A 21,653-nucleotide genomic window follows, 5' to 3' on the forward strand; every position below is an offset into this window, starting at 1 on the left:
TTTTATAAGCATCTGTATGCAAAGCTATCACTGATAAAATGCCTTGAAGCAACGTATGACTAGAATGTACTGTACCTTTCATCACTGCTCCCTTTGCATTACCTCAGCATCATTTCTGCTCCTTTCTTCTGTACTGAACTACTTGGGGAAAACACACCGCCACCAAATCTACTTCTGCATTCAGCTGTGGGTCTGGGAGAGACACTCAGCTGTTCACAGGATGCATAGCAGTGCCTTTGTGGAGAACTCTTGTTTCAGGCCACACCGGTTTCACGTACATGTGAAGCTTTGCTTGTGACGTCTCTGTTCTGTTCTACCCTCCAACAGAGTCTTAAGTTACCCCTCTCAGTAACGACATGCTGCAAGTGCAGCCGCACCATTATTTACTGGCTAGGGAGCTGGCAGTTTCCAAGACAGAGGCATAGTTAATTCTTGACCTGAAGCCCCAAAACAGTAGCACATAATAACTGATACTTCAATTAACAGAATTTCTACATGTGCATACAATTTTTCATGGTTCCTACACTGTAACCTCAAAGAAAGAGAATAACACTAACAACCGGAGTCGTCTTGTGACAAGATTAGAGAAACTGAGCTAGGTTTGCAGAGGCTTTATACTTCATATCAGTAAATACTTACGTTAATGTCCTGCTGGATATTGGCATAACTGCATATTCTCCTGCTCTTGGCACGCATTAAGAATCAGAAAAGCTTGTCGAGGCTACCTTGTCCTGCTTTGAAACTACCCGATTGCAACACAGTGCACATTGCAGCAGCGTACAGGCATCACGAGGAGGGCTTTGGTGTCCCCAAGCAGGGCACCAGCACACTTGACGACACACACACAGGGTCGTTCCGGCAGCAGTGCTCCTGCGGTCACTGCTGTGCAGACATTGCAAAGTGCCTGCTTGGGAACTTGTTTAATTTCATTTCAATTTTAAGTTGCCAGACAGAAGCTGGGCATTTCATACTACCTTGGCTGGGGTGGGAGGGGCAGCCTGTTGTGCTGAACAGGTGAAAAATTACAGAAGCAATCAGTTACTTACTGGGTCTCTGCTCCCAGGAGCATCTCCACTCTCTCTCCTGCGTGGTTACTGAGGACGGCTAGTCTGAAGAGGTGAGTTGCAGAACTCTGCCGTGAGTAGAGCACAGTCGAGGTGTTCTTTACAGGGGAAGAAGTCAGGTCCTCACTGTCGCACTGTTGGACCACCAGCCGGTCCCTTAGAGAGTAATCTGTGACATTGTAACTCTCTTCGCTGCAGAACCAAGAAGGGAATAAATGTTAAACTTGTGGGATTTTTTTTTTTTTTTTCATTTTCCATAAAGTATATCTGGAAGCGGACTCAGTCATGGAATCCACTTTTAGCTACATAGTATGGCACAGTTCTCACACCTCAGATCTTCCATCTTTCTTACTTTGTTTTGAAATTGCCGATTTTGCAAGATACAAAGCAGATCAGGTTTTTTAAACCCTGTGGAATTTCATTTAGTGACACAGTTAAATATGACTTTGGCATTCTTGAGAGGGTGTAATCTCAGCTTCACTGAATTTGAAAAAACAAATACAACAATTACATAGAATTTTACTTTTTTCTTCTGTAGCATCAAATGAACAGCAGACTTTAATTTTAGAATGTTACAGGAAAAAAAAGTAAAATTTCCCTTTTCCTGTGCTTGTACAACTGTGGGTACATACATTGCTTCCAGATAAACACTACTGATCTTCATTTTAAAAAAAGGACAGTCATCTTGCACTCCTTGTCCAATCTGCATGTAGAAGGTCTAGTTCAAAAACTATTCTATGATATTCTGGAACATAACCTTGATGAATTGCTAATTATAAAAATGGGGAAAGGCTTGTCACACATTACTGGTCTTGCAGAACGCACTGTGCAATTTACCTTTTAGAAAGTACTTTGCAAATAAATGGGACAGCTCTAAGGGATATGAATAGATTGCTGTGTGTGGTTAGTAACTTTCCAAAAGTGACTAAAAAGAATTCCAGAAGATACGTGAGTTAGAAGCTTTGCTTTCCTTATGCAAAATGTGAGCTAAGAGGTGGACAAAACATTAGATGCTGCAAATCGGAACATAAAAGTGTGACTGAAAATACGTGCTCTTCCCTGAACAGCAGCCTTTCATTTCTAAATGTGAGAATCACTTCAGCTAATCAAGGTCTTCTTGACAGGTGAAGACAGGAAGAAGCATGTCTGGACAATGCAGGGAACAGTTCCTTCAACCCCCCTGTTCTTCAATCCATGACTGTATTTATGACACATGCTTCAGCTCCAGGCTACCCAGATACCTTAAGCAGCGTTCTTCAGCACTCCTATGCAAGTTAAACTAGTTTTCTTAACTATTGCTTTTGCTACTTAAGGCAATACTGGAAATGTATTTCTTCTTCCAAGTGGAAAACAACTGTGCATTTCTAAACGTTTATAAAGTCATGAAACATAGTTAAATAAATAGTTAATAGAATCTACATCACTTCAAGAAATAGCATTTGATCACAAGAATAGAAACCAGCTGAAAAAGGCTTTCAGGATTCCACTGAAAGTTTGCCAGGGTATACCATGAACTCAGAACACTGATAAACTAATTACCTCATGATTTCACATAAGCTTGTAAACTTTTTCAGATTTACTGTCCTACACAGGTGCAACAAGAAAAGATAGAAAAAAACCTTTTACATGGGCATAAAGCCAGTTCCCCCTCCTAGCCCGTATGTTGCAGTGTTCATCAAATTTGTAGTAAATTACATCAAATTTTAAAGTGCAACTACACATATTCCACCTTTAAAGTAAAATGTGTTTAGACCTCAAGTGATGAAAAGCTATGTTAAAGCCTCAGATTACCAAGTGTTTGTTAAAAGAATTTAAATTGAAAAAATACTTGAAGATTAATTTTGCTGCCAGGGATATATGGAAACCTTAGCACTGAACTCCTACAAATCCCAAACACCTGAAACTAAAGCCCTCTGAAATGCTGGTGGTGACACACAACATTCTGACAGGCACAAATGAAGTGTATTCTTACTTCGTGGTTGCTCAGATACTGTAAGAGAACAGAGATGATGACACTGTCTGTGGGGATATATTATACCTGTTTTGCCAACTGTCAAAAAAACCCCTGCGAATACCTTGGTAGTTGATGCAATGGTCTTTGTAATTCTTACTTTAAATTCTTCAGAAAAAGTATTGCGAAAACCCAACTGAGCAACGGTACAACTCAGAACAGAAGTGACTGCTGATTTCAGTGACTTGTACAGCGATAGAAGAATTTATCTTTCAAGTGATGATGGGTCTACAGATCACATTGTATTTATGGATTAATAGTTTCTGCTAATGTCTAGTGTAAAAGTTATTTCAGCAATGTGGGGTATGTTTTTACTTTTTTTCTGTGAATTCAATACTTGAAATGGTTTTTTTTGCAGTGCAGCTTTGTACCTTCTCACATGATTCACGAGAACATGATACTAATGGAACTAATCCTTCTCACAAGTATTTGTTGAGGAGTTTTGGGGGCTTTACAAAAGGAAGCAGAAGCAACAACAGACAAACTTAGTAAGATTTACCATATAGGATGACTGAAATCACTGTGGCTCATAAGGTGATGAATGTTTCCCTGTTTCTTCTTCTCCAAGTCTAAAACACTACCACCAAGTCCCCCCAGCCTGCTGGCGTTCCCACTTCTGTGGGCTGCAACTGCAACTCCCCATTCAGATGCTGCTGACCGATGCACACATACCAAAACTTCAGGGAGCACGGCTGCAAGAACTTAGCTTTGAAATACATTATTAAACATTTAAAAATCAAATAGCTTTTAAAACTGCCCACAGTTTTGATTAACCTAGCTTTTGATCAGACTATTGTTTCCATGTTCCTTAGAGTAAAAAACTTCTAAAAAGCCAGTCACCTAGAAAAATGAATGCAGCAAACTCAAGAGTTCTCTAAAAATGAAGCCAGGTTAATTATGCTATTACACATTACTTCTTGGGTCCCAAAGTAGAAAGAATACAAATAGGTTTTGGTCTGATTAAAGGAATTTAACACAAGCACCTGAGACGCTGGAAGAATCTTCAATATTTCAGCATGTGGGAAGCTAAATTTCAATTTCTGACATACAACCCAGGGATGCTAAAAGGAATCTTTAGTTATTCAGTATGCCCTTCTGGGAAAGGTGTGCACACAGCTCTTCCCTGAAAGAAGAAATGTAAAGTTACTGTGATGGTTTTACTGTAGAAAAGCATAAGTGTTCTAAGAGAGGCTGTGAGAGGGGAGGGAGTAGAGACTGTAGATTCAGGTTTCACATTCCCCTAAATCCAGCTCTAAATTCAAATCATTTATCTACAAAAAGATTATACTCATTATCACTTGAGGATAGATGTTTCAAGTGCCGTCCATAGTATGAGGGGTCCTACTGGAAAAGGAAAAAACCTCTTTATGTTCATTAGTCTCCCTCTCCCTTTCTTTTTTCTTAAAATACATACTTCATTAGTATAAACAGGGAAAGGTAGGTAGGTTTTTTTTGGTCTGGGTTTTTCTGGTGGGTTTTGTTTTGCTGGTGTTTGCTAAGTTTGGGTTTTCTTAAGTTCAGTATTTTATTCTGGGCAACCTCTGCTTAGACAAGGGTGGAACTAGCAAAAACACCTAGGGGGATGCTGCTGTAGTTATATTATCTGAAAAAAATCAGGTACTCTATACAACTTGTAAATGCGCTCTATGAATCCTTCCTCTTTCTTATTATCTCCATTCAACAAAATAGTCTGATTTGGAACCTCTAGGCAGTCCTCATCTCTTTTTACCTCCTGTGTCCTCTGGGAGACCTGCACACACTCCTCCTTCCAAACGGATAATGAAATCTGCTGATAAGGCTGACGGCGCTGGAGTGAGCAGATGTGCATAAACGGAAACTTAATCTGCTTAGCCAGGCAGTGGAGTAACAGGCAGGACATAGAACACATTCCTTAAAATTACTGTAATCAGATAATACAATAATGCTGAACATTCACTTTCTGTTTAGAGTCAGAACATGGAAGAAGAGGACTATTTTATATCACTTTGCAGGGAATGTGTGCAAATTTTACAGGCACTTCTATGAAGACCTAGTATCTATTGAGGTAATACCATCTGTTCTAGGCCACCTATACTGTAACAGGAGCCACATGGTCAGTCTGCCCATTGCCTTTACTCTTTCCAGCTGCACCACTCAGAAATCCTTGGCATTCCAATAGAAGCTACTTTGCATTTAATCAAAAAATCACCCGTGGCATCCTGAGAAAAAACTTGGCTTTGCCAGAAGCTGTGAACAGGTAACATTCCCAAGCAGCAGTGAGCCTTTGGGTGAAGTCCAGCTGCATTCCACTGTGAAGGTGTCTCAGGAGCTGACGAGCCATAGAACTGTTAAGACAGACAGGATTCTAGTGATACCCGTAGGCTGTTACGGAAAACTGAACATTCAATAAATGTATGCTCATTCAAAAACATAAGCCCCTCTGGAGTTCACCTGAAGTCCTCTAAAAGCACTTGGGATGTAACTGTTGGATTTTTTGAACAGCTGGATAAGGCAGATGTTTAATTGTATGTAACAAAACTGTATTTATTCTGGAGTTCTCCCGAGCTCTGCAGGACACGGAGCTAGCTCACAGGCTCCTCTGAGCATTGTAACTAAAATATATGTAACCAGATCACCATGGTCCCAGGAGGGCATGTGGCATAAACGGGAGGCATCTGACTTTGGTGGAGTTCAAAGCTAGCTGTAATTTTAGCAGAACACTTGTTACAGCATACAAAAGGTGTTGCAGAAATTACCTCCTCTGTAGCCTGGTCCTCTCCAAATCTACCATGCCCAGCAACGGCCCAGTGTGTATCTAAACCCAGCAGTTACACTCATCAGCGGTGCAGGAGAGGTATGGATGAGACTGACACCCATACCTGTGGTTTAGAAAGGGGAAAAAACTGAAAAGTGAAAACTCATGAAGGAAATACATACAAACCTAGAAGTATGTGTATTTAAAGTAATTTCATGATGCTTTGTAGAACCTAGAATCGTTTCTTCACTAGCCCAAGAGAAAGCAAATCTCCCACTCGTGACATAAGTAACAACCATTATACTGTAGTGCACACAGGGTTAATTATGTTGCATGTTACTCCTTATGTCAGAATACTACCTTCAAAATGTAGTGATAGCGGAAGCTATTGGTTTACTGGTCCCTGTAGTGGATGTCATGGCCAAAATGGTGGCAATTCACACCACAGCAAGGAGATTGATAGAAGAAGGACAGAAGCCAGAGAAGGAACAAAGGAGAATGGAATTGAGAGAATGAAACAGGAGGGTAAAACTGCCACAAAGCTGAAAGAACAATACATTAAATATTTAGGTTACTTAAAGTCAGTCTACACTTATCTTTGCAGAGTATTCACAGTGTTAAACTTCACGAATATCTAAATTAACTTCCCAGAAATACCTAGACAGTCAGAGCGAGAGAGATGCTCTTCTAGAGGGCAATCTGGTCCAGCTGAGCTAGGTTGCTGCTTAGAACTGCTCTCCAAAGGGACCTGCCTCCTCCACCCACAGCACAGGTAGCCCTGGCAGAGGACACTGAGCTGTCCAAACACCACCCAGCTCTTTACTGCCTGCCAAAACCCGGCTGACTTCCCTGTTCACATCTTCCTGTGCACCAGCCATACAAAAGTTGGCCTTTCCACCAGGACTACACATGCTGGCACTGCCTGTTCTTTTCAAAGTAACACACTAAAACTTCACAAGTATTCAGAGGGAGTATTCTAATTTTGTAAAATTTTAAGAATTCAGATTGTGTCTACACAGAAGGGGCTACAAGAAATGACTACTGAACAGGGAAAAAGTTCCAAATAAGCTAAAAGCTGAGCAGCAGGGATATGCAGATTTTTTTAATTTTCAAAAATCTTGCGTAGAATGACATCACAAGTTCACATGTACCTTTTTGGCCTAATCCCAGTGCCTGGTCTTGAGTATTACTCAGCAGCCATTTGCCTTACTTCTCCGAAGGGCAAGCATGATAAAGCAACCAACTTTACAGCACACAAATCAGAGCCTAAATGATAACCAAGGTATCTGTAACACACATAAAAATGGACTGCCCAGTAGCTAACAGGGAAAGCATTAAGCCTCTGAAATATTTCATAGAGGCATGAGATCCAGCCATACAGCGTCCGTTAAAAATTTGATAGCTGAATTCCATTTAGCTGGCTTCATGGATGAGGGAAGGCAGTGAAACCTTGCCGTCAGGAGGTGAAACTGTAGCTGAGCAAGATTATGATGGATGAAGTACCATTACAATTAGAATATACACACCAACACAAGACTGCCCTTTACCTTTTCCACAGCTAAAACTTAACAGTCCTCATTATGAGGAGAAGTGTGGGACGCTTCCTCACTCCATACGAAAATCACGGTTCTTCCAACGATGATTCTGACATTGGAAAAGTGTCCCCAAAACAAGGGCATGAGCAGTGATATATGCCGCATCTGCTAGGACTAAAATTATTTAGCCGTCACCAAGATGACGTCTTTGATGGGTACCATCAAGCCTGGCCTTTCAAGAAGTCGGGACTGAGCCACTGCCAGCTGCAGGCGCGAGGTTCTACATATATGGCAAACTGCTCAGACAGGATAGCTGCAGATTAACTTTTGGGTGAAGATTAAACTGAATGATTGGAGCACTTAAGTAATTAGTATTTTTAGTGCAGTAGTGAGGAGTGATATTTTTGTGCCATGTTAAGAATCTTCTGAAACGCAACTGCTCAAGCAGAAATACGAACATTGAAACTCAACCAGCAACAAATACTTCTGTCCACTGCTGAGGTGACCATGGTAACACTGGCTGAGAGAACGGTTCACCAAAAGCTCTAAAATTACCAATAAGCTTATTCGCTTGGGCAAAGTGTATGAAACCTGCTCAGAGTTATCTGGCAGGCTCGCAGAAATTGGTCTTTTTCAATTACACCCATTTGTTTAGGAGGTCTTGGGAGAGTGACTGTGTGAATCCCATCATTAATATGAGTTTGTTAACTTTGGCTTCATTTCAATTCCAGCAGCTGGAAACTATCGTAGATCAGAAGCCTCAAAGTTTGGATGAGAATTTATAAAAATCTGCTTTATGATCTGGACAACAAGCCATCACGTAGGAAACCAATAAACAACGTAACAACACATAATAGATTTTTCAGTTTTTCCAACTCAAACATTTAGTTCGCTACCAACGCAACAATATATTAACAGCAGTCCCATGAGAAAAGAAATGCACTGTTTAAAAAAAGTGTGATACAACTCTGTGCTTCCAGTGAGCCAGTGATTTACCAAGCGATTCTCGTAGAAACATCTCAGCATAAGCTTTGATAAACGCTGACACTCATAAACACGTTTACATCAGGAAGATAGTGGGGAGAAATTACTCACTTTTCTTCTCATCTTTATAAAAAACCCAAGCTTTACTTTAAATATTCCCCCCCTCTTTTACATTTAGTTTTTTCTTTGCTTAAATACTAGCATTTTCTTCACAGATTTTATCCTGCTTCTCAAAATTTACATTGGATTTCACAGAAGGGTGTTGTGTAAAAATAACTCGATTTGGGTTAACTGGTCAACCCAGATGCAAAATAATTGTTCTTCAAAATAGTTAGGTTTATCCATTGATTATTTATTTAACCACCACAACGGAGGATGTAAATTCCATTCAATTATTCTAAACCTCTGCTCAAATCTAGTGATAAGAATTTAAACATGGAGTCTGCTAGAAGTTGTATCCCTCATATCATTCTCAAAAACAGCCCAACTGTGGAAACCACGGAAGGGAATGAAAACTACTACTTGATCCCTCCAAAACTTCTCCCTTTGCTAAGGCATCAAGTATGAACTTTAATTTGTTTGACAATTTGGAATTTCAATTGGGTTTCCCAAAAATAAATCCTGTTTAACAGGTAGTCACTTCCATTTCTAAATGCAGTCTGATAGAGCAGTATTAGAAACTCAAATAACTTCTTTATTTACTCTGACACAGCAGATTAAAACATCTAAATGGTTTTACAGATATTTACTGGACTTAAAACATGTTTAGTCCATATTACATCTGCAGTATAAACCAGAAGAATCAGGCCCACTTGCTTCTCTCTGAGTCTCCTTCATTCTTTGAAACAAGCAAGTGGCTAGAAAATTCTGTAAAGATGCTGTGGATGCAATCAAGTTTGCCATTCCAAAGCCAGAAAGCTTCAGTTTTCATTTCCCCTCACACACAACAGTTGCAGTAATTTTAAAAGACAACGATAACTAAACGGTTCTCTCCGATTCGAGGGGTAACACAAAGGTGATTCTGTATCAGTGAAGCTCTTACCTTTTCTTCTTGGTGATAATGAGGACGTCATTAAAGAGGAAGAAGTACAACTGCTGTTTAGAAGTCCTTTTAGAAAAAATTCCGGTGTCTTCTACATATGCTGTTAACTCACCCCTTTTCACTAACCATCGTGAAGAGGAAACCAGTGGAAATGGCTACAAAGCAAGAAAGTAACATTTTAATCCTCAAAAAACAGATTTTTAGAAGTCAGGTAACTAGAATACTATGTATTTTGGGGGAAAAATGCTTGAATAAACTTCAAAGGTGATGAGTACAATCATAAAAGAGATAATTGAGGTTTAAGGTGTCTTCATCAATTCATACAGTACCCAAGTTAACAGCCTGCAAATACTTCACCACCACTCAGGCACCTGACACTATGGCTCATCTAAGGTAAAAATGAACAGACTTGACTGGTCGTACTTGGGATGGAACAGCTATGTGAGATCTTCCTAAAGAGATAAAAAATGAAGAGACACTCTTCCAGGAGGAACATGTAAATTTTTGTACAGTAAGTAATCATTCTTTAAGCACATTCAGAACCTAGATTTTCCTCTAGGTACCTCACAGCTTTTCTGCCTGCACAGTCAGAAGAGCTTCAGCTTCTTACCTCAGACATGAGGGGTCCTGTACTCTGCATTTCATCACAGCCCTAAGGCCAGTTAAAACGGCGCTGTACCTTCTTTCTGATGTGTGTTCTGTACCACACACAGAAATGAAAGAAACTTAAAATCCTTTTAACACATAAACACACTGTACATTCCACTTTACAAACGGCTTATGGAGATTGCATCCACAATTAGATAGGTCCTAATGCAGTACTGAACTGTAACTTGACATGTTCAGGGTGTGCAGACCTTTTTTTCCATTAAAAAGTAAGGAAAGTGAAAGATGCCAGAAAGCTTAGCAGTCAAATGTGGTAGCATCATTTTCTACTCTGTCCAACACAGCTACACAAAGGAATGGGTAAAGCAGTATGTGATACGTAGGGCTTGAAATAGCTGCCCGCTTTAATGCCGAAACGCTAATGGTTTGCTCCTATCATAAATTCACTGGTGGTTTCAAAGGCATATCTGAAAGCTTTTAGAGAACATCTCAAGATACCACTTAGGAAAGGCTGTATTAACAAGTAACTGTTCTCTCTCAGGATGAACTTAAGCTTTTTGCCCCATCTTCCGCTGTGTCTGAAAATGGTGACTGTTGCATTTGACCGTAATTGCTTTGTGATTTGCTCCTGCAGCTGACGGGGACAGGCAAGCCAGGCTGAGGGCTTGAGGCCATCGGAGCACCCTCTCGGGACAGAGGCAGCAACTTGCTGTGCGCACGTCACTGCTGCCCAGAAACGTCGGTCAGGTTTGCATAAACCTTCGCCCCTCGGTTTGCGAGGTGTAGGCAGCATCGCTCTTCCAGGGTAACCACCACAGTAAACCAGTTAAGTTCTCCCCCTTGATAGCGGCAAGGGAAGTTTTCCATGTACTTGCTGTTGACCTGCTTGGGGCCTAACTTGAATACCGAAGATGCTGGTGCACCTGCAGGTATTGACCACATGCTGGGCAGAGCATCAGATGTCTGGAACCTTCTCCCAGGCACAAAAAAGGATGAGGCTCTGGGGAACTTCTGCAAGCAAAGCCCGAGCTGCACAGCCTGACCTTACAGCTGGTTCAGCGGGTACACAACGCCACAGGAACAGGAGAGGCAGCTGCTTTGCCCACACTGCTGAACATTTGTACCCAAGACCTGACACAGTAAGTAAGTGCTTACTGCTATATTTTTTGGAGCTTATATATTTTTCTTCATCCCCAAGCAAAATAATCAAATTGTTGTTTCTACTTTCAATGTAACTGGCTTGCTGCTTATTAAATGTGCCTGCTTCCTTTGCTGCTGTTCAAATTCACTGTTGGTCTCACATGATTAAGACTAATGAAGACAACTGCTTTTTACCCCTCATTTAAAGCACCTTTCACATGCTTGTAAAGAAGTATTTCTTCATTCAGTTTGTCAGCTGTCATCTTCATTGGGCCTGGGTTGTCTTTCTGCATCTTTTAATCGCTTTAGCTGCCTTTCTAAGCTAACTTCAACATGTCAATACTTGCCCCACATCCTACGCCAAAACCAAAACAGTGCTTTGACTGGGATCTTGCTGCTGGAAGAATAAAATAATAACTCTAAATTGATGTGCAGACACGCCCGTGGTTTTGAATTTTGAGGTATGATTTTACATTGACTGAAACGGCACACAATGGAATTTTTCACGGAGATGCCTTTTCTACCACCACGCAGGCAGGGAACTCTCTTCCTTGCACTTTCCCTTGGGAGGCAGCTAGTGTGTACCAATAGCAGGTGAAGGCTGCTCATAGCGCAGCAACCCTCGGGAGCTACTGCAGTTTTGTTGATTGCAATTGATACTGCAAATTGTTACAGGTTGAAGAAGCCTTGAGCTTTTTGACCTTGCCCTAGAGTGATGTATGTCCCCACACACCCAGAACAGGTGGCAATGACCATTCAGCGTCACCTGGCACTTGCACACAGGCATCCACTAGAACAAAACCTTTGCTGCACTTTCAGGACCTCTCAACACTTGCATCCTTCCACAGTGACTACAAATAAATACCAACATATTTAATTTACCTGCTGTGATTCCTAGTATTTTTGCATTCACACTACCAAGATAGTATTAATGGATTGAATCCTGGTGAAATTCCCTTTGGACATTTCCTCCAAATCAACCTAATCTCACATATGCTGGTTTTATTGGTGTAACTTTTTTTTTTTTTTTTTTTCTTTCACATCTCTAGTTTTGTATTACCCATTTGTTTTTTAAATGCATTTCCTACTGTATTCTCCAATTTGGAAATGCAGAATTTAGTTTCAAATCTGTGTTTCATAAACAGATTTTTATCGAAGTCTGTTAGTGTATCGGAGTATATCAGCCTGGTTATAAGTCCCTGTAACTTCAAGTTCATTAATTGATACTGCGATTTGTTTTGGAGCAGTGGCTAACAGACTTCTACCAAGTCAACTTTATTACTTTCTCTTAGGACTGTATCACGCAATTTTTCTTACGGAAGGTCATTTTTTTAAAGACCCCGTTAAAGCCCACAGGGTGTTAATGACAGGCTAGTTTCGCTCAGTACTCAGATACAACACTCACAGAGAACTCCCAAGCTCAGTCATTGAAATCAAGCAAAGTTTTATCATCGTTTGGCTTTAAAAAATTTGGCATACTTCCAATCAAAACTTGGCTGGTTCCATACCTTCAAGTAACATCAAAATGCATTGTTTAAAAATACAGCTTTTACATTTACTGAAATGCAGTCATGGCTCCACGTGACACCACCAGCCCACCCCCTAACAGTTACATCCCACTGCGTTTTCTGTGACACTACAAAACTGAAAGACTTTGGGCTACATGGTCCTTGAACACAGAAGTCACAAAAGAAAAACACACCACAGTTTTTCTGGGGCTGAATTTGAGAAACTCAGGAATAAAAACTTCTGAATCTTCATGAAAAACTGAATTTACAGATTAGCTACATAAAAAGGTGACAATATTTGAGTAGCTTCCCTTGTCTCCCCATAAAATGCTCTACAGTTACATCTAACAAAACAATAAACAAAAATCCCAGAACACAGGGATGCTGAAGCGAGAATAGAAATAGTTTACCTAATTTATAGTGGTTACAAAACAGAGTTACAGCACCATGATGCTTGTTTTACAGACAAAATGTACTTTGAAGATTTCTATTTCAGGATGAACTAAAAACTCATCTGTCCTCCAAGCAAGTTCACCACATTGTCCTATATTCTTGGACTATATTCCAGAGGCAGCTTGTTTTTACTGTAATATTAAATCTTTCCTTAATTGCCAAAAGAGTACATCGTGTATACCATCTCTTTTCTGTATAAAAAAAGCTGTCAGAACTTAAAAATGTATTGAAATGTGGCCAAGGCAGTCTTTCATATGCCAGCTGGCAAGCTCTCAAGCCACTGATAAGGTCTAAACCACAAATATGTTATATTTAAGATGCACAAAGAATTTTGCATTAAAAAACACAGAAAAGCAAAATGGATGAAGTTGTTGTTACTCCCATGAAAACAGCAAGAACTGCCAGTTAGAGCGTGTGCAGCGAATTGTGCAGGGCCTCTGGCTTCTGTGAAGTCGGGAGCAATAGCGTGCGTCCTCTTCCCGTGGGGAAAGTGAGGGGCTATAAACTATACGCACGTAACGCACTGTTCGGTACTTCTGTGCATTTGAAAACTGAATCAAACTGCAAGGTGAATCACCCAAGGACTTCAGAAGATCCAAACTATTTTAGGCTATTATCACCACACTTAGCAAATGTAGCCATGTCACTCGGTAAGAAGTGTTTGTTACAAGTAAATACTGTAATTGCTTACAGTTTTTAGTCCAAGCCTGAAAAGCAAAATACTTGAGACAAGTTGAAAATCATCTTCTGGGGACACAGCACTTCCTCAAAGGCCGACCAAGATCCTTTAAAGAACTGTTTTAAAAACATGGACCTCTACTTACTACATGTGTAGTAGTAACGAAGTCTTCTCACAAAGGGACACTCATTATGTAACCATGAGACATTGGTTATAGAAATGGTATTTTAACAAACACTGAAAAGAAAAAAAGTAACTGTACTTGGAAGAAATACCTTGAAAGTACAATAAAACGGCTACTAACTATGACTATAGTGTCTGCTATTTTTTCCTGCTAGAAAAACAAAAATTTTAATACTGCAGTAGCCTAGGAGTTTTTAAAATTACTTGAGGGTTAGCAGCACCTGCACTAGCAAGACAGAGCTGTGGGATTACCAAAGTGAAGTGCATTAATAAAGGTGTCGTTTAGCTGGGATTATTTCCCCACCCTGGAGCCTGCTGCTGCAGAGCGTGCAGTCCCAGGCAGGCGTCGCAGGATCTCAGCTGCGCAGCCACGCTGCTGCCAGATGTGCTGTCGCAGGCCGGGGCAGCAGCTTCTGCCCTCAGGCACAGCCAGAGCCAGCTCCTGGGGGAGCCAGCCAGGCCGGGGGGTTGCAGCGCTGCCTCCGTGGACACCACCCTGTTCTCCAGCATCTCCCACAAAGAGGATGACACCTCACACAGGCCATTTTTTTACAGCAGGCCATCAGACTCCTGTACAAACAGACCGTAATTCCAAGTAGAAACAGGCCTGGGTTGTTAATTCATGCTGCTGTAGATCTGGGTAGTCCAATACCAGTTTTCAGACAGTCAAATACTACTGGGATCCTTCCCTGGCCTAAAGGCATTTACCTGAGCGTACTCCTGTCACGTATGGGAGAGCATCTCTGTGCCAAGCAGCAGCAGTTGGCCTCTCCTAACAGCAAAATCTTCACAGCAACTTAACTTTGTCTTTACAGCAAAGAATACTTAATTCAATATATATTTTAAAACCGTTTTGCTAAAACACAACCTTTCTACTTAAAGTGAAAATACTTGACAAAAGTTTTGTTATCCTGCCATCACAGATCATTTCAATGCAAGAATTTCTGTGCGATAGGAAAGTGCTGTTCGAGTCCCACTGTTTACAGCTCCAATTACACACACTAATTCACTCCCTACAAATGCACCATTTGTCCTTCAGCTGCAGCCAGAAGCCCAAGCAGAACGTCAAACCTCCCCACACCTTGCAGACCAGTCAGTTCAGGGATGATGGAATTTACCACCCCTTGCTCGTGCACAGCCAGCCGTGCCAGCACAGCAGACAGAACTGTTCCACAGCTCGCTGCAGCACCTCCCCAAAAAACAGTTCTTAATCCACCCAGCAAGTTCCCATCCTATGAGAGCCTTCCACAGCACAGGCAGCTGGCCAGGTGCGCTGCGCAGCAACACAGCCTCCCTTTGCGCGGAAGGGCTACTGTGCATTCTTCCGCTTTTGTTTCACATGAGGAGAAAGAGACAAAAAAGCAGTTAATACCCTGGCAAGCCGTGAGGGAATGGATGACGGGACGGACACAGAGGCACCGCAGCATATGACTCTGTGTGAGTGGTGACGAGACCATCACACACATTGTTACAAATTACGTCAAACAGCAGAAAACCGTACCGTGACTGGTGGCACAGGTGCTGTCCCCCCAGTGGGGACAGGGTTTAATCCACAAAGGTAAACCCAGAGTCTGGGCATACCTCATTCTTCAGTAATTAATGCTAAAATTACTCTTTTTAAAAATATATATCCAGATACTCCCTTTCCCTGAAAAGCCTCATCTGGAAGCTTAATCTGCTTGGTTAGATGCAACAGTCCTTGGTGGTTACCCTCCAGGCTTCCAGGGCTTCAGCTACTCCAGAACATGAACCTGTCTTCCTTGACTGAAAAGTCACATCAGTATTTACAGCCCATGCTAATTTACTTCGCTTACGCTGGCAATAAACCCATCAAAACTTAACACGCAGTCAAAGCTATTTCTAAGCTACATGACTTATGGTCAGAAGTATCATCATACCTTGATTTTAAATTCCAGTTGGGAGTTGATCGTGTACATCATTTCCGTCCTTTCCATTTTCCGAGCACCTTCGTTGCATAAACGCACCAGCTAAAACCAAGACATTTATTTAACAGGTTTAATGTACTCAAGACTTGTAAGACAAACTCTTGTTCCTTTATAAAACACACTTCCAGGGACGCATAAAATTTATGAAGGAACTGACATTTTCACACTGGATCACAAAGTTTTCAAGACCAGGCTGAAGGTGGCCCCCAGTAAGCAGGTCTGACCCCACAGCCGATTCCACCCAGAGGCTGCACTGGCTGATCTCCTGAGATCCCCGCAACCTGAGTTACCCTACAAAGCCATGAGAATCAGTTGTTCTTCAGGGGAGTCTACATGGTACAAAGGTTCAGCCCAAAGTTCTGACTGAGAAGGGTTACAGCTCTCCTGTAGCCCCCCGCTACCCAACCAGGCCACGCAAACCCACTACACATGCAGAGAAAGCTTTGGTTTTAATAAAGAATGCCCAGTACTTCGCAGCTCCAAACAGCCTACAATGCACTGTAGTTTTGGAAATTCCCAGATCTTGGAAGCAAAAAATAGCTAGCCCTTAGATCCTTAAGTTTTTGTACCACCATGTTCTGTTTTAAAGAACTGTCTAGTTCCAGAACATAAATATTAAACAGATGGACTGTAATTTCCCACTATTTTTTTTTTTTAAAAGGTAATCTGATTGCTCGGATTCAAATGGAAGGAACTGGAATTTATTATACAAGTGCTGTTGAAATTTGCAATTCACTCATGGAAAATGGACTTGTGCTCTTCTGCCATCCGTTCTTGGCAGAAGAGCATGACTACAGGAGAACAGTTTTGAACAACTGACAGAAGATAATCTGATTAATTTACAACAAAAGCTGAAGTTTGCTCAGAAAATTCAGACTTTCACTGTCAGGACAGCATTTTGGCTTTTTTTGTATCTGTGGCCCACCATATGGCTTTCTGTTGGAAGGAGTGGTAGCAAACAGGATCAATTTGTCCAGCTACACAATGAAAGCAGTGAACAAAATGGGTAATAAACATGAAAATTAATTCTCTAGTGACTAACAAAAAGCAAAAGCAGCCACTTCTCCAAGTGGATTTTTGAAATAACAAAAGCATGCAGTGCAATTTAGACGGGAAAACAAAGTAGAAAGAATTCTGCATCCAGATTAAACTTCTAGGAACATACCTTGCTCACTTCTTTCAGAGCTTGCTTGCAGTTCTCGTATTTTGATGAATCCTTAGGAGTTTTCTGACAAATAGTCTGAAATAAAATGTCAGTTACTTCAGAAAACTAAGAAGCACAGACCGTAACAAATACAGAATTTTATGTACATATTAATTGGAAACCCAGTGATAGCTGTGGACTGGGGTAAGCGAGGGAACACCAGATCACTCCTTCAGAGTGCGCGGTCACACGAAGGAATGCCTCCCATGAAAGCTTTCTAGAGCCACGTGATGTAAATGATGTTTTGCCCCTCTGGGCCAACCTCCACCCGCAGGCACGCTGCGGCAGAGCTGGGCTGTGCCCTCCCGGCGAGGGGAGTTGCTGCTGCCCTGCCTCTTCCTTCTTCCCAAACCACAATGGGATCCCCTGCAGCCGCACAGGAACAGGTCATTCCTGCTGCAGCATTACGGTTTTCCTGGAAGCTGAACTGCCCACTGAAGTACAACCGTAAGTGCAATAAGAAAACTGCGCCGGGTTACTCTGTCTGACCTTTTTGTGGAAGGTAGGTATTCCCAAAGGATTCACAGAAACAGCTCGTAAGGCTATGCTGTTATGTGTACCGTAGAAAAATATACATAACTATTATTTTATTAAAACAAACAAGCACATGGGAGAGAAGGCAGCTGCAGCATCCAGACAGAGCAAGTACTGGAAAGTAATGAGAAATAAATTCTATGACTTACACATGACAGTTTTAACTATTGACAGAGTTTTTCTTATGAGTTCGAGGTGGAGATGAAGTGCTGTCAGAAACAGGCATCTAAATCGATGACAGACCAGTTAAATCACTTTTTTTCATTTGTTTTAATGTAGTTGGAGCCATATTTCTGGTACTGAAGCCTTAAAAATCAAATTCACTTTGAAGTCTCGATATAAGGTTTACACAACCATCTCCAAGAAAAACAAACAAAACAAAACTGTAACAGTGGAAAGTAAAATGCTTGGTTTGCTTGTTTAGATTCTTTTAGCCAAAGAGGGGAAGGATGCAAGGGGAAGGATGCAAAGAAAAGAAAAAACTGAAGAAGGGAAGGCACACCTAGTGGGTTATTATTCCATTTTTCACCTAGAAACGTACTGCAGGGAAGACAGTTTTCAGTGTCCATGAATGAACTAAGTAACTATCTACATGATCAAATTAATCAGCGCACAGTTTGCAAATATATAAAACAAAACTGTTAGTCCTGCTTCTGGATCCTGCCAATGCTAGAATCAGAGCCTGGATTTTCATCTGCACTGTTGCTGGTGGTCAAGCTCATAAATTTAGTTCTAGCGTTGTGAACTTCGCTTCACAAACGCTCACTGGCACATCATCAGGCTTCCTAAGTCACGCAGTAACCTGCGGAGGAAGGGAACATCCCAGTGTAGCACACTGTGGGGACAGCAAGCGCATCAATACTGTCCCGCTCGCCAACAGCCACCATGCGCTCGAGAGCGGAGTTCGTTCTTCGGGGTTACACCAGGACCCTTTTACCTGAGGGTCTTAACGACCCTGTTCCTGGAAGTATTTACTGTTAAAGGACCCTCACCTAACGTATATGACAGGAAGTCCTGTTTCTTAAACTGTAGGGTTTAATTTTAACCCAAATACTATATACAGGTTTTGTGCTAGGTTCCTCCTTGGTTTCATCATTGTTTTGACCCTTTCCTACACCATTTTTCTATCAGAATGTCAAATATTTAATTTTTGAATGGAGGATCAGGAAAAGGAGATACCAGGCACAGTAAGCAAAAAACCACAACAGCACTTCACAATCAACAGAGCAGTATCTACAGCCCCGGACTTGGTGTAAGTAAGAAGATATGAAGAGAACCAGGAATTTTGTAAGGAACAATGTAACATTAAAAGAATATGCATCAAGGAAAAATAGAAAAATAACTCTGTTCTCACATCCATCAGTAAGGGGAGACGAGTAACTCTCTGCATGGGAAGAATGAGGAAAGAGATCATTGGTAAATTCCGGCAATCTTCATGGGACTCGATCCGTGATAACACCTCTTTAAATGCTGGATTTGTGGCTCTGTTGGGGAAAATGGGAAGAGAACTAAACAGTATGTTTTACCGAAGAATTGTGAAAGTTGCTAGATTTTAAATAAATCGTTATTCTATTAATAGGAAAGTGTGATCTGCAGGAGTCATACTGACTAAGCCTTCAGCTTTATTTACGTACAACGCCAGACCAGTATTGCCATTTAGAAACCTCAAGTTCTCCTGTAGACAAACGTGAGTGCAGCAGCCTCCCGTGGGACAAACACGGCATGTGTGTCTGACACTGACTAAACCATACTTGTCAGTGGAGAGGGAACGTAACACATGACCACAAACAGACCGGCCCGCACAGCCAGGTGTACTTTCACTCTCAATTACTTCAAAGGAACCTGTACATTGAGGAACGCTGAGCATGTAAGTACATGCTCAGCTGGAAGCCATAGGTTTTGCACCAAACACCACAGCCTACTACCCACTCGTCCTACAAAGGGAGTGATTTTGCAATCGTATTTTAAAATCAGTTCTTACAGTAATTTCTGAAGCGTTCGCTGCTGATAGACTTCATTGGTGCAGTATTTTACATATGGATCAAACGTTGAGGAGGTATGCTTTTCAACTATATCACTGATATCATCAATAAAGATGTTGTTTTGATGTCTTGCTTCAAGTTCTTTAAAGAACCTGTGAAAAAATAAAATAAAATAAATTACTTGTTCTTACAAAAAAATTGGACTTTCTCTCACATTTTACACTTCACCTGACACAACCCCTGACTTTCATAAGCTAAGGACAACTTAAATGGTTTGTGGAAGGGCGAGATCAGCTCTCCTTTGGCAGAGGAGTACGGGAAACCTTCAGACGATACAAGTCAAAGGGTGGCGATGTCACCTGGCAGAGCTCAGTGTAAGCGATGCTGGCAAAGCGACTTCCCATTCTCTAGCTGCAGCTGCCAAACCCAAGAAACAGCACTGCTGATCTGGTTAGACTAGAATTTCTAGAAACAAACCACTTCAAGCACACATTAATACATTTCCTCTTGTAACAAAGGCAGTATGATACCAGAAATGTTCAATGAAATAAAGCTCTGTGTGACTGCTAAACGATGAACAAAACCAATACACAGCAGGCTGAGCTGGACACGGTGCTCATGTGCCATATGCTCCAGTCTGCCACCGACACCAAACACAGATTGGAAACAGGGAAAATGGGAACAGAAACCGAAACCCTGTGCTGACTTCTTACCCTAAACATGCCTGCTCTAAGAACTGCCCTATCATTTGCCCTCTGGTCCATATATGCAAGTCTCTTTGGCCTCTGAAAGCTTTCCAATCCTCCCTGCATTTTGAATTTTACCAGAAAACAAAATCATTTACTTCCACAATGCTCATTAGAAGTACTTTACAGTTTGGGGTATAAGAGCTCATGCAGATCAGCTATTGCAGGTCATTAGAATTACCTACACTGGCACGCCAACGTCAGTGCAATCCTTAAAAACGCAGAAGCTGCTGCAACCCATACACTGATCTTGCCTTCAGCCTCTATACTGAATAGCGAATGCTGTACCACTTAAAGGATGACGCACCTATGTTGAGTTAAAAGTCGGGAAGTGTCCAAGGACCCTTATTGCCACATGACGGATGCACAGACTGCTAAGTCCTTGTGTTGGTTATCTTTAGAAGGGACATTTGGTCTTAGATTCCTGTTGTACATGCAACGTGGTGAAGATGGAGACTTTAAACGTGACCGCTAAGGAATAAGAGTCTGTGCAGAGACAACTCCTCAAGGACATTGCGCAGGCACGAGATATGTAAATGAATTCTCAGAATTGTAATGAATATATAAACAATTTCTTGGAAAACTAATGAATAGGTCTGAGTAGCTTGTATAAAGGGGGGACTGAAAAGTCCCCTCAGTGTGCATGACTTTGGTGGAGCGATCCCCCATGCACCCAGCGCTCCAGAATAAAGATAACCTCTGCTCGCCTGCATATTGCTGACTGATTCTTCAAATCAATACAGGATGAGTCCCTCAAAGAATCCTGAACTCCCTAGAGTAAACCAGCTAACAAAAAAGTTCTCTTATAGCACAGGGGAAAAAAAAGAAAAAAAAGCTAAAGTATTTTGAAATGTTTTATTTCAGCCCTTTATTACATTATCTAATTACTAACACTGGCTCTTCAAAATCCTTCTTCTTGCAGCATTTCCTTTTTTTTTTTCTTTTTTTAAAGTGCACCACCAGTGTTCTCCATAGTTTGTTTTACAAACAAACCTCAAACATGTAAGAGGAGGACAACAGGATGAACAGAGACTTGCCATGCAAGTGTTTAACAACACGGGTAAACCAAAACGAAGACATTTTTTCAGGGGTGCTTAGAAGCAGCTGCCTAAATTGAGTGGTTGCCAGAGTCTGTCTCAATCACACAGAATAATCAAGGGGTGGGGTGTTTTGTTTGGGATTTTTTTGTTTAGTTTTGTTTTTTAAAGGTCTGACACTAACTGCAGATTGCACTGCAATGTTTATCAGTATTATCATTTAATGAAAAACAGGACACTGCCTACAGACACACCTAATGCTGTC

General features: G+C 41.3%; 1 protein-coding gene across 1 annotated transcript in view; it reads right to left on the minus strand.

The window, feature by feature from the left end:
• The window catches only part of ARHGEF26 (Rho guanine nucleotide exchange factor 26), a 58,655-nt gene that overhangs the window by 7,484 nt on the left and 29,518 nt on the right, over nt 1–21,653 (minus strand). The window contains exons 6-11 of the mRNA XM_005440180.3: nt 19,605–19,757; nt 18,978–19,107; nt 17,051–17,125; nt 15,838–15,927; nt 9,371–9,525; nt 1,047–1,256 (exon numbers count right to left, since the gene is read on the minus strand). Coding sequence (XP_005440237.3) covers nt 1,047–1,256; nt 9,371–9,525; nt 15,838–15,927; nt 17,051–17,125; nt 18,978–19,107; nt 19,605–19,757 — 813 coding nt within the window. The remainder of the gene's footprint in view (nt 1–1,046; nt 1,257–9,370; nt 9,526–15,837; nt 15,928–17,050; nt 17,126–18,977; nt 19,108–19,604; nt 19,758–21,653) is intronic.

Source organism: Falco cherrug, chromosome 11, assembly GCF_023634085.1.
Source record: "Falco cherrug isolate bFalChe1 chromosome 11, bFalChe1.pri, whole genome shotgun sequence".
Lineage (NCBI taxonomy): Eukaryota > Metazoa > Chordata > Aves > Falconiformes > Falconidae > Falco > Falco cherrug.